The 13,682-nt window shown below is 36.3% G+C and overlaps 1 protein-coding gene and 1 pseudogene across 1 annotated transcript in view; both read left to right on the plus strand.

Annotated features, from left to right (window-relative positions):
• The window catches only part of KCTD19 (potassium channel tetramerization domain containing 19), a 49,070-nt gene that overhangs the window by 10,487 nt on the left and 24,901 nt on the right, over window positions 1-13,682 (plus strand). The window contains exons 3-5 of the mRNA XM_074202513.1: window positions 7,263-7,413; window positions 8,319-8,510; window positions 10,324-10,455. Of these exons, the coding sequence (XP_074058614.1) occupies window positions 7,263-7,413; window positions 8,319-8,510; window positions 10,324-10,455 (475 nt within the window). The remainder of the gene's footprint in view (window positions 1-7,262; window positions 7,414-8,318; window positions 8,511-10,323; window positions 10,456-13,682) is intronic.
• On the plus strand, window positions 3,514-5,500 carry LOC141493072 (heterogeneous nuclear ribonucleoproteins A2/B1 pseudogene; annotated as a pseudogene).

Raw genomic sequence — 13,682 nt, forward strand, 5'->3', positions numbered from 1 at the left:
CTTAAATTATTATTAGGAGCTTAAAGGAATGTTTCTTTCTAGAGCTGAAGAGGTATATAATTTTTTTTTTTAGGTTTTTGCAAGGCAAATGGGGTTAGGTGGCTTGCCCAAGGCCACACAGCTAGGTAATTATTAAGTGTCTGAGACCAGATTTGAACCCAGGTACTCCTGACTCCAAGGCCAGTGATTTATCCACTCCGCCACCTAGCCGCCCCAAGAGTATATAATTTTACTAAAATTGTCCATGATTTCTTAATTGCTAAATCAAATGGTCAATTCTCAAGTATTTTGTCATGGATTTAGAGGTAGAAGGGATCTGAGAAGTTATCTAATCCAAAACCTTCATTTTGTAGAAGAGGAAATTGATATCCAAAGAGTTGACCTTGTTAAGACATTTAATCTTGTGAGACCTCTGTTTCTATATCTGTAAAACAGGAATGACAGCATCAATATCTCAGAATTATCATAAAGCTCAAATGATATAACTGTATATGAAAGAACTTTTAAATAAAAGGTATAAATCACTAAAAAGATATGTTTCATATTTTAGTTTGGATTTGTGGACTGTATCTTAGGACTGAAATGTACTCTTTAAGAAAAAATGAGAGGAAAATTATAGACCAATTTTCCTAATGATATGGATATAAAAATTTTAAATATTAGCAAAATGATATTAACAATTTATCTTGGATAATACACGACAATCAAGTAAGATTTATACCAGAAATGCAGGGTTGGTTCAATATTAGGAAAACTATCAGCATAATTGACCAAATCAGTAACAATCCTAGCAGAAATCATATGATTATTTCAACAAATGGGGTTTTGGGGTTTTTTTTTAGGTTTTTGGAAGGCAAATGGGGTTAAGTAGCTTGCCCAAGGCCACACAGCTAGGTCAACAAATGTTGAAAAAGCTTTTGCCAAAATATAGTACCCAAAGAGCGGCTAGGTGGCGCAGTAGATAGAGCACCGGCCCTAGAGTCAGGAGTACCTGAGTTCAAATACAGCCTCAGACACTTAATAATTACCTAGCTGTGTGGCCTTGGGCAAGCCACTTAACCCCACTGCCTTGCAAAACCCTAAAAAAAAAAAACCCAAAAACAAAATATAGCACCCATTCCTATTAAAAATGCTAGTGAGTATAGGAATAAATGGAATGTTCCTTAAAACATTAAGTTGTATCTATCTAAAATGATCAATAAGCATTATATGTAACTGGGGAGAAACTAGAAGCATTCTCAATAAATCAGGGATGAAACAAGGATGTCCATTATCACCACTACTATTCAATATTGTGTTAGAAATAATAGCTTATTAGAATAGGTAATGAAGAAACAAGACTCTCATTCTTTTTTAGATGACATGATTTTATCCTTTAGAGAACCATAGAAAGTCATTTAGAAGGGCAGATAAGTGGTGCAGTGATAGAGCATTGGCCCTGGAATCAGGAGGATCTGAGTTCAAATTCAATTTCAGACATTTAATAATTACCTAGCTGTGTGACCTTGGGCAAGTCACTTAACCCCATTGCCTTGGAAAAAAAAGAACAAAATCAGATAAAAAAAAACTACTTAAAACAATTAGCAACTTCAGCAAAGTTTCAGGATATAAAAATAAATCCACAAAAATTATCAGCATTTCTATATATTACTAATAAAACACAACAGCAAGAGAAATTTCATTCAAAGTAACAGTAGACAACATAAAATACTTAGCAGTCTACCTGCCAAGGCAGACTCAGAAACTCTATGAAAACAACTATAAAACATATTCACACAAATAAAATCAGATCTAAACAACTGGGCAAATGTCAATTGCTCATGGGCAAGCCAAGCTAATATAATAAAAATGACAATTCTACCTAAATTAAATTGCTTATTCAGTACCATACCAAGCAAACTTCCAAAACAAATAGTAACTAAATTCATATGGAGGAACAAAAGGTCAAGAATATCAAGGGAATTAATGGGGGAAAATGCAAAGAAAGGAAGCTTAGCCATACCAGATCTAAAATTATAAAGTTTCAGTCATCAAAGCTGTTTTGTACTGGCTAAGAAAAAGAATGGTGGCAAAAGAAATAATAGTAAATGACTATAGTAATCTGCTGTTTAATAAGCCAATGATTTCAACTTCTAGGATAAGGATTCATTCTGATAAAAACTGCTGGGGGGAATGGAAGATAGTATGACAGAAACTAAACATAGGCCAACATATCATACCCTGTACCAAGATAAGATAGAAATGGATACAGGGTTTAGAAATAAAAGGTGATAGTGATATAGTAAGCCAAGAAGGAGAAGGAAGAGTTTATTTGTAAGATATATGGAAAGATGAGTAGTTTATGACCAAAGAAGGGAGAGAAAATATTATAAACGACAAGATGAATAATTTTGATTAGTTAAATTGAAAAACTTTGCACAAACAAAACCACTGCAACCAAGATTAAAAGGAATGCATTAAATTGGGAAAAATATTTATCAGTAGTGTTTCTGACAAAGAACTCATGTCTAAAATATGTAGAGAACTGATTCAAATTTAGAAGAAGTCATTCCCCAATTGTTAAATGGTCAAAGGATTTGGAAAGGCACTTCTCAGATGAAGAAATTAAAGCTATCTACAATTCTATGAAAAATTGTTCTAAATCATTATTGATTAGGGAAATGCAAATTAAAACAAAACAACAAGGTATCACTTCACACCTATCAGATTGATCAATATGACTAAAAAGGAACACGAGCAATGTTGGAGGGGATGTGGGAAAACTAGGGTATTAATACATTGTTAGGGGGCTGTGAATTGATCCAACCTTTCTGGAGAGCAATATGAAACCATGCCCAAAAGGCAATAAAAATGTGTATATTCTTTGATCCAGGAATACTACTAATAGGTCTGTTTTCCAAAGAGATCACAAAAAAGGATAAAAAAACCTATATGTAAAAAATTTTCATAGCAGTTCTTTTTGTGGTGGCAAACAACTGGAAATTTAGAGGAAGTTGTCTCGTGTATTATGTCTTTAATTTTCTCTCTAATGATTTCTTCTTCCATTTAGATTTGATTCTTCTTTCACAACATGATTAATATGGATCTATGATTAGAATAATTACACATGAAGAGCCTTTATTAGATTGCTTTCTATCAGGGAGAGGAAAAGGAGGGAGGGAGAAAATGTAAAATTCAAAACTTTGTTTAAAAAAATGATTGGTGGGGGGTGGCTAGGTGGTGCAGTGGATAGAGCACTGGCCCTGGAGTCAGGAGTAACTGAGTTCAAATCCAACCTCAGGCACTTAATAATTACCTAGCTGTGTGGCCTTGGGCAAGTCACAATCCCATTGCCTTGCCAAAAAAAAAAAAAAAAGACTGGTGAAAATCTACCATTACATGTTGTTAGAAAGACATATAAATGTTTTTTTAAAAAGAAAAGAAAAAAAATGAGAAAATGCCAAACCTTTTCCTCTTTTTCTTACTTTTATTCTGAACATAAGCCTTTCCATAACAAAATAGAATAAAAAGAAGATGATTAGAATCCAAATTAGGTCTCAATACACCTTAGGTCTCAAAATTGAGGGTCATGATCCAAAGGAACCAGAGCAGTTGAGAAAACTGTTTATTAGTGGCTTGAACTTTGAAACCACAGATGATAGTTTAAGAGAATACGTTGAAAAATGGGGCACTCTCACAGATTGTGTGGTAAGGAGAGATCCCCAAACAAAACATTCCAGAGGCTTTGGCTTTGTGACTTATTCTTGTGTAGAGGTAAATGTAGCAATGTGTACTCGACCACATAAGGTTGATGGGCATGTAGTGGAACCAAAGCTGTGTCTAGAGAGGATTCTATTAAATCCTGGTGCACATCTAACTGAATAAAATTTTTGTTGGTGATGTTAAAGAAGATATAGAAGAATATAATTTAAGAGACTTCTTTGAAAAGTATGGCAAATTTGGAATTATGCCCAAAGGGCAATAAAACTCTGCATACCCTTTGATCCAGCAACATCATTACTGGATCTATTTCCTGAAGAGATTATGAAAAAGGGTAAAAACCCCACATGTACAATTCATAACAGCTCTGTGGTGGCAAAAGATTGGAAATCGAAGGGATGTCCATCAATTGGGGAATGGCTGAACAAATTGTGATATATGTTTGTGATGGGACACTATTGTTCTATTAGAAACCAAGAGGCATGGGATTTCAGAAAAGACTGGAAAGACTTGCACGAACTGATGTTGAGTGAGATGAGCAGAACCAGAAGAATATTATACACCTTAACAACTACATGGGATGATGATCAACCTTGATGGACTTGCTCACTCCATCCGGTGCAATAATCAGGGACAATTTTAGGGGATTTGTGATAGGAAATATCTTCTATATCCAGAGAAAGAACTGTGGAGTTTGAATGTAAAGACCAAAGATTATTATCTTCAATTTTTAAAAATTGTCTTATGTATTACATAATTTTTCTACCTCTAATATTTCCTTTCTTCCTTGTGGATATTTTTTTCTCTCAATACATACAATTTTGTTCTATGCATTTCATGGAAACAAATATAAAGACTATATCAGACTGCCTTCTGTTGGGGAGGGGAAGGGAAGGAGGGAGAAAAATTGTAAAATTCGAAACTTTGCAAAAATGATTGGTAGAAACTACTATTATATATAATTGGAAAAAATAAAATATATAATTTAGGGCAGCTAGATGGCACAATGGATAGGGCAGTGGCCCTGGAGTCATGAGGACCTGAGTTCAAATGCCGCCTCAGACACTTAATAATTGCATAGCTATGTGACCTTGGGCATTGCCTTAAATAAAATTTGAAAAATAATTTTTTAAAAAGTATGGAAACAATAGAAGTTATAGAAGATTGACAGAGCAGAAAGAAGATTTGCTTTTGATGGTCATGATACAATTGAAAAAAATTGTTCAGAAATATTCTATTAATGGGCATAACTATGAAGTGAAAAAGGGCCTTTGGAAGCAAGAGGTGCAGTCTGCTGACTCACAAAGAGGTTGTGGAGGTTGCTCAGGCAATTTTATGGGTCAAGGAGGAAATTTGGGAGATATTGGAGGAAACTTTGGCCTTGGCAGAAACTTGGTGGAAGAGATGGCTATGGAGGAGATGGTGATGGCAAAATAGAGGCAGTTATGATGGTGGAGGTGGTGGATATAATGGATTTGATGGAGATGTTGGCAACTATGGAGGTGGTCCTGGCTAGGGTGGTAGAGGAGGTTGTTATGCTGTTGGTGATGGAGAAGGTTACAGAAACCAAAGTGGTGGATATGGTGGTGGTGGAGGAGGATATGATGGTTACGATGGAGGAAATTTTGGTGGTAATTTTGATGGCAGTGGGAATCATAATGATTTTGGAAATTATAGTGAGTAGCAGCAATCAAATTTTGGACCCATGAAAGGAGGCAGTTTTGGTGGAAGTTGCTCAGGCAGACCATGTGGTGGATATGGTAGCAGAAGGTTCCAAAAACTCGACAGAAAAGGGCTATAGTTCTTAGCAGGAGAGAGTGAGGAGTTGTCAGGAAAGCTGTAGGTTACTTTGAGACAGTTGTCCCAAATAATGATGATCCATACTCAGGAAAAAACCCTTCTTGTTCAAGACTGTCATAGGCACAGTTTGCAAAAAAGTGCAGCTTTTGCTTAATGCAATGTAGTGCCAATTAGATGTACATTCCTGAGGTCTTTTCTTATCTGTTGTTGCTTTGTCTTTTTCTTTTCATTAACTCAGGTATCTTGCCCTGTAAATTGTAGCAGTGGTACCAGGAATAAAAAATTAAGGAATTTTTAACTTTTTTAAAAAAAAGAGAGAGAAAAGGATTACACATAAAATTGTAAATCTATTATGTACACCTTGCTTTTAATTTGAAATGTATAATAGTAATCATTTCCTTCCTTTGTTTCTTCTAACTTCCTCCACCCTAGAGAATGCTACCATCAGAAACAAATATGTACATATTTCCCTCCCCCTTTTTTTTTTTTTTGCTTCAGAAGATGCATTTGGGCTTATTTTCAGGGGCTATCTGGAGACTGGCAGTCATTCCTGCAGAAATTATTATTTGAGTTATACTCTCTGCAAGGAAGTTCTTCATGTCTTTAGTGCAGTGAGCACTAGCTGAATACCAGACTAGTAGACCTCTTTGGCCATCTCACAAAACAAGTGACAACATTAAATCAACCTACTTCCTTATAACTGTTTGCGTGTAGCAGACTTTTTCAGTTTCAAGAACATAAATGGCTGGAACAAATTCATTCTTGAGGCTTTCTTTCCATACAGACGTTATTCATGAATTGTGTCTATACTACAATTGTTTATTTGGCAATAAGTTTCAAATTCATCAATTTACATAAGTGTTTCCCTCTCATCCAAAGGTGCTTGCTTGGGTGTTATGTTAAATATAATTTATATTATAACTTATTTTAAGTATTAAAGTCAATAATATTTATTTGTTTTACATTTTTTATAATTCAATAAGTTCATCCTCATATTATAATGGATATAATAAATACCTCCAATCTGCTGAAGATCTTAATTGGGGCTTATTTTGGGGGTAGGGTTTATATTATGAGCATCTGAAAACTCATGCTAGGGTTTGTTTTGGGGGAAACATGGTATACATGTACATATATAATATGTATATGCATATGCACATGCACATGCATATGTATATGTATATGCATATGTATATGTATATGCATATGTATATATTTAAATATATATATGTGTGTATATATATATATATATATATATATATATATATATATATATACTAGCCAAACCTTTTTAGTATAGCTGTAAATCAAGTTCTAGTTAGTTAAACATGCCAATGTGAATGTCAATATTACTGACTTTTTTTTAAAGTTTTTGCAAGACAATGGGGTTATGTGGCTTGCCCAAGGCCACACAGCTAGGTAATTATTTAGTGTCTGAGACTGGATTTGAACTCATGTACTCCTGACTCAAGAGCCGATGCTCTATCCACTGCGCCACCTAGCGTCCCCTATTACTGACATTCTTAAGTCTTGTATTATTTAGTAGGATATAATAGCATAAAATTATTTTAAAAATAAAAAATAAAGGGGTGAACCAGTATTTTAGAATGGCTCTCAGCCTGTTATCTTATATTACTACTTTTTTGATGATATATCAAAACACTTTCCTTAGGTAAATTGGATTTTATTTACCCCTTTATTATAATTTCACATTAGGGAAACTCAGATGATTAACCAAATCTATAACTTTTTCTATCCCACAGACTCTAGATAATTTGAAGGAAGGGAAACATCATTTACGTGTGAGGCCTGCAGATATCCCTGTTGCTGAGAGAGCCTCTCTGAATTACTGGAGGACTTGGAAGTGCATCAGCAAACCTTCAGAGTTTCCAATGAAAAGTCCAGCTTTCACTGGTATAACCTGGGAAGCAACTGACCTGGAGTTCAACCATTTTCTCCCCAACTACTCGCTTGATCAAAATTTCTCTATTAATCCTATAGGATTTTTTTGCTTCAGAGCTCTGTTTTCTAGGCTGCCATCTTTTAGAGTCTTAATTCCACCTCAATTAACATTTCTTGTATCTGTGTCCTTTTTGCATTTCTCCTTATCCTTCTGAGCCTCAGTTTCCAATAAGAATTCTTCATTTATAAAAACCATACAAAAATGCTTTTATTCCCTTCTCATAGATGCTCATATAAAATTGTTCCATAAACCTAAAAGTACATAAAACTATAGAAATCTGAGTAGTTATCAGCTGTTATTAATATTACAGCTACACTAAAGGCAGGGTTTCTAGAAAACAATAGTTGTTTTGACAACTTTCTTTAAAAAATGCTAAGCTCAAAACTTAACTGAAAATTCATAACAGAGTTAGAAATTGGGTTCCCTAAGCAAAAACTTCATAAAAGAGACCCAAGTAAGGACAATTCTACCCCTGAGCTTTGCCCCATTAGGAGGGCTGCTTAGGCCCCATTTTATCTGGAGAGAGTAACCCTTGCAGGTACTGTGCCCCTTGAGTTTCCAAATTTTGCAGGAATTTCTAGGACAGGAGCAGGTGCAACTCTGGGAGCCCTTTTCTTTTTTTTTCTTTTTTTTTCAAGACAATGGGGTTAAGTGGCTTGCCCAAGGCCACACAGCTAGGTAATTATTAAGTGTCTGAGGTCGGATTTGAACTCAGGTACTCCTGACTCCAGGGCCAGTGCTCTATCCACTGTGCCACCTAGCTGCCCTTTTTTTTTTTGTTTGTTTGGGGTTTTTTTTAGTTTTTTTTAGCTTTTCTTGACCTCTGTTTGGACCCCTTTTGCTTTTTTTACTCTAGGGCTGCATGATAAAGCACCCCTGGGCCTCATGGATACCCCACTTCTGGACACTGAAGAGGAAGTACACTACTGTTTTCTACCCCTGGACTTGATCTCCAAGTACCCTACCCTGGTGACCGAAGACAATCTGCTGTGGCTGGCAGAAAACGTGGCTCTGATAGAGTGCGAGTGTAGCGAATTCCGTTTCATAGGTGATTGTAATGATTTTCTGCATTTCTGAAGACTTACAAACACATTTGCATATTTTCTCACATCTGTCTCTTGTATTTTGTTTGGAAATTCTCCACCCCCCCACCCCCACCCTTTAGGCCCCTAAACCCAGTTGCCTCTTACAGAGAGTCCTTTTCAAATAATGATTTGTTCTTCTTAGCCCTGGAAAGCAGAATTGGGTACAGTTAGTCTTAAGTTGTAGAAAGGAAAATTCAGGTAGGATAAAAGGAATAGCTTCCTGATAGTGAGAGCTATCTAAAAGTAAAATAAAGGGAAGGCATTCTCCAGTATTTGAGATAGGCAAAAGGATGACCAAGTGTCTGGGATTACACAAAGAGAATTCCTATTCAAGCATACTTAGACTTCTGAAGTCCCAACTCCTCAGGTTCTTTAATTCAGATCCCACTTAATGCCCAATGGCAGGCCTGTCTCACACTATAGCCTGCATCAATAGAAGCGAGCAAGCATGTGAGTTACTGGCAGAGCCCAGGGACATGGAAATGATTCAAATTAGGCTCCCTGATTATCCTTCTAAGGAAAATTTTTACATCTTTATTTCATGATTGTGTGAGAGAAAAGGTAGCAGCAGTTTTGGTGTCAAGTGTTTCTGGAGAGGCAGCATAGTTTAGTAGGAAACAGTCTACCCTGAACTTCAAGAAATAAACTTCTGTGATGGTCTTACCATCATCTTGAACTTGAATAAGCTCCTGCTGCTTATCCTTATTTACAAAGTCTCAATTTTTCTCACTATTAAATGAGTCCCAGGTAATGATAAGAAAACTGTTCTCTACCTTAACTGATCATTGAGTAAGAAAAAAGGCTTTAAATGATCACACATTAAATGGAATCATAGAACATATTGGGTCAGAGGAACCTTATGAAATAAGAATTGATTCAAAGAGCTCACCAAATAATCAGTGACTGATGATCACCCACCCCTACCCCACCACTCAGAACAGAGAATGTTAGAGCTGGAAGTTGCCTTCAAAATCATCTCCAAATCTTACATTTCACAGAAAAGAGAAGGATCTTGAAATTAACTGGCAGAATTGGAATTGCCTTCTCCAGAGTTTTAAAAAAGACTATCCCCTCCTATCTGACAGGAAACTTCTCTCTTTCACTCTTCCAAATCCTGCTCAGCATTCTTAGAGAATATCAACAAGTTGAAGACTTGTCTGACTTTCTGATTATGTAAAAATAGCTGGATGAAGTAATACCTGAGCTGGGCTTTGAGGATAAGGTGTGATTAAATATTAAATATTTCTCAATATAGCAATTACAAAGCAATCAGTCATATGCTTCTGAACCTCCTAGTTAATCACACAGGATTTTAGAGTTCACTCCATTTCTGCCAAACATATTCCAGTCCAGGCAGGGACAACCTGGATGTACAACCTGCCAACCATGGCTTCTTGTCCAGCCAACTTTTCTCTGTCAAGAGAACTGCCTCTTTCTGGAATGACCCAAACTCTTGCCAAGGGATTAAAATGATAAATGCCAGGGCAAGGTATGTCCTGCCCTGTAGGCATAGGCTTGAGAGCTCCAAACCTAACCAACCAGACCTAGGCCATCATAGTTTTATACATATAACACATTTAAAACAAATCAAAAGTCCAATCAAATTTAATTGAAAGTGATCACAAATTGTTTCAGACCAAGAACTATCTAGGAGAATCAACAGCACTGGAAAATGGGGGGAAAGCATAGAAGATGAAAAATGATTTAAGGTTTGAATAAACATAAGACTAAAAAAAAGTTCATTAACTCACTGTGTTTTCTTTTTTGCTTTTCAAGTGAATTTTCTCCGCTCACAGAAGATTTTGTTACCAGATAATTTTGCCAACATTGATATATTGGAAGCAGAAGTGGACATTCTGGAAATTCCAGAGCTTACAGAAGCAGTTAGGGTGCACAGGATGAACATGGGTATGTCCCCCAAGGGAAATTCCAACATCCTCCCCAACTCCCATTCTAGGATAACTATGGCTAAAGCATTTTGTAAACCTTCAAGTGTTAATATAAGCTGGGAACTATGAAATATTACATCAGAGAAACCATGTGTTTGGAAAGTGCTAGACTTTAAAAACCAGAAGATCAAACTTCACTCTACAAGTTGCATATCTATAAACAAACCAAATGGCTTCTCTAAGTCTCAGATTTTTTCCATCTGTAAAATAGGGATAAAATCATTTTCATTTCTTACTTTGCACATTGTAAGAAAATTTTTTTCATAAACCTTAAAGCATTAAAAATGAATTGTTTTGTTATTAATTAGAAGGGGGGGGGAATTAAAAAGTTCACCTTACTCTCACATGCCAGATAACCAACCATCTGGCATTTGGTTTATGTGAGAATGAGAAAACGAAGAAAATTGATCATGGAAACTGGATTCTAATATACTTGGGACTCACTCAAACGGAGAAGTCAAATTTAAACAACCAAAATCTTATTTGGAATTCTTCTCTTCCCTACTTCCCACCTCACTGAATGTAATGTGCTGTCCATGTATTGGGCACCAGAAATGCCCACAGGTCTATACAGAAAAGGTAAGCACTTCCTTTGAGACTCTCCCTGGGGAAAGTTTGTGGTGGATGGATAAGTTTATACTATGAGCATAGAGTGTGCTTAATAAAATTAAATAAAATTAATTTTAAAAAATTTTTAAATGGGTGATTAAATGAAGAAAAAAGAAGGTCTAGAGATCTGACAAAATCTAGCAAGAACAGAACTTTAGGAAACAAGTGATGAATGAAGAAAAAGCTGGCCAGAAAAAGAGAATTGTGGAAGGAATCTTGACCCCTTCCTTCTCTGTGGCTTGGAGGGAAGCCAGTTGGATAAGTACACATATGCCTCTCCCCAAGGGTAGAAGGAACTTGGTTGGGGGCGGGGAGGGGGGGGGGGAGGCAGATCCTCCCATTTGTGCTTCCTCTCTCTCTCTGCCCTGCTGCCCACTCTCCTGGGCTCTGATTCTACTCTTGCCCTCACCTATTTGCCCCTTTTGGTCCCAATTCTTTGTGGTTCCAGCCCCACTCTTGCCCTCCAGACCTGTGCCGTTCCAGTTTGCTGCTACTCTGAAGTTTTTGACCTTTAGTATGCCATTCCCCAGGTTCTGTGAGTCTACAGGAACTACTTTACTATCATTATTCCAAGGAATGTATTATATAAAAAGCCACCTTAGTTGGAATTTCTATAAATGGTGTAAATAGCCCGTGTCTTTAAGCAAACATATACATTTCCCCCCTTTAAATAGTATTTTTCCCAATAATAAAACACAATTTTTAACATTCTTTTTTAAAATAAAATTTTGAATTCCAAATTTTCTCCCCTCCTCCTTCTCCCCCTTCTCCAAGATAGATAGTAAGTAATCTGATATAGATTATATATGTACACTTAGTAGAAAAATGATTTAGGGAAGCCCTCTTATCCCTTCCCTAGTAGGCATTTCTGTGTGAGATTCTAGTTTTAGAGCTTTATAAATCATCTAGTTCTTCCTCTTTTATTTCATAGATAAGTACATTAAAGCACAGAGGGGGAAGTAATATGCCCAAAGTTACAGACCTGAGATTCTAACCCCAATCCCAAATCTAGCTCCTTTCTACCACCCCACAAAGCCAAGTCTAAACTGAGCAAATACATTTGTGTTCTGTTGGTTTTGTCTCCTTCCTGAAGATGTTGGGGAAAGCTGATCCACAGTCTCCTTCAGATAACTGTAGTGGCAATCCTGAGTCCATAAATGTACAACTGAAAATTCCACTTAATTGTCTCATTCCTCTAACCCAGTCATGTCACCGGCTCAGTGAACAACACACGGCCTTCATTCCCCCTATACATTAACTCATGTCTGTCCAGCGTTTCACCAATTGATGTCTTACCCATTCCAGTCTTTCTATTCTCTCTGGCTCCCCCCACCCCCATCCTCCCCAGCACAGACCTTGAGAATGTATTGCTTAAACACTTACTACATGTGTAATGTAGTGTAGCCATTTAACCACCAGAGGATAGTATATCCCAGCACACATGACCCCTTCTCTTACGAAGGCAGGCTCACCCTTTATTAGGTACTCCTCGCAACACCAGGAAATGCAAAGCTTTACAGTTATCTTCTCAAAAAGAAGATAACCTCTATCCCTTTTTCCACCCTATTTGTAAGTGGAAGGGCATCTTCCTTAGTATAGGACAGTGGTTCTTTAACTTTTTGGTCTCAGAACACCTTTACCAAGTATAAAATTATTGAGGATCCCAAAGAGCTTATGTTTTATAGGTAGCTTATAGCTGTTGACCTTTTATCTTATTGGAAATTTAAAAGGATAACTTAATTAATTCATTTTAAAATAATAAAATCATTATGTTAACATAAATGGCTTAATTTTAGGAAAAAGCAATGTTTTCTAAAACAAAAAAATTAATGGGAAGATTGGCATTATTTTACATATTTTTGTAAATATCTTTAATATCTGACTTAATAGAAGATAGCTATGTTTTCATATCTTTGTATTTAATCTTGTTTTAATTGCTTTGGTTTAAGTACATGAAAAAATCTAGTCTCAAATAGATAAATAGTTGAGAGAGTGAGTTGTATTTTAACAGGTAAATAATATTGTAGTGTTATTAAATTTTTTTAAAAAACTTTTTGGGGGTCGCTAGGTGGTGTAGTGGGGCAGCTAGGTGGCATAGTGGATAAAGCACCAGCCTTGGAGTCAGGAGTACCTGGGTTCAAATCCAGTCTAGACACTTAATAATTACCTAACTGTGTGGCCTTGGGCAATTGCCTAGCTGTGTGGCCTTGGGCAAGCCACTTAACCCCATTTGCCTTGCAAAAATCTAAAAAACAAAAACAAAAACTTTTTGGACCCCTTGAAAAGGGTCTGTAAACTACAATTCAAGAACTCCTGGTGTAGGGGAATGATCTTTGTGGATTTATCCAATTAAACATCTGACTGTATCCTCCACCAATTCAGTCATATATCTCTCTTATTTACAGACTTTATCCTTGTTGCCTGCAAATATACCCTTGCCTCCCTAATCCTTAAACAAAACAAAACTAAAAAGCAAAATAAACACCCCCCCCAGTTTTGAACTGCTAGATATCATCTTATATCATCTTATATCAATTCTCTCCTTGACTAAACTCTTAAGAAAACATTCAACTTCTT

This window comes from Macrotis lagotis, chromosome 1, assembly GCF_037893015.1.
Source record: "Macrotis lagotis isolate mMagLag1 chromosome 1, bilby.v1.9.chrom.fasta, whole genome shotgun sequence".
In the NCBI taxonomy this organism is placed as follows: Eukaryota; Metazoa; Chordata; class Mammalia; order Peramelemorphia; family Peramelidae; genus Macrotis; species Macrotis lagotis.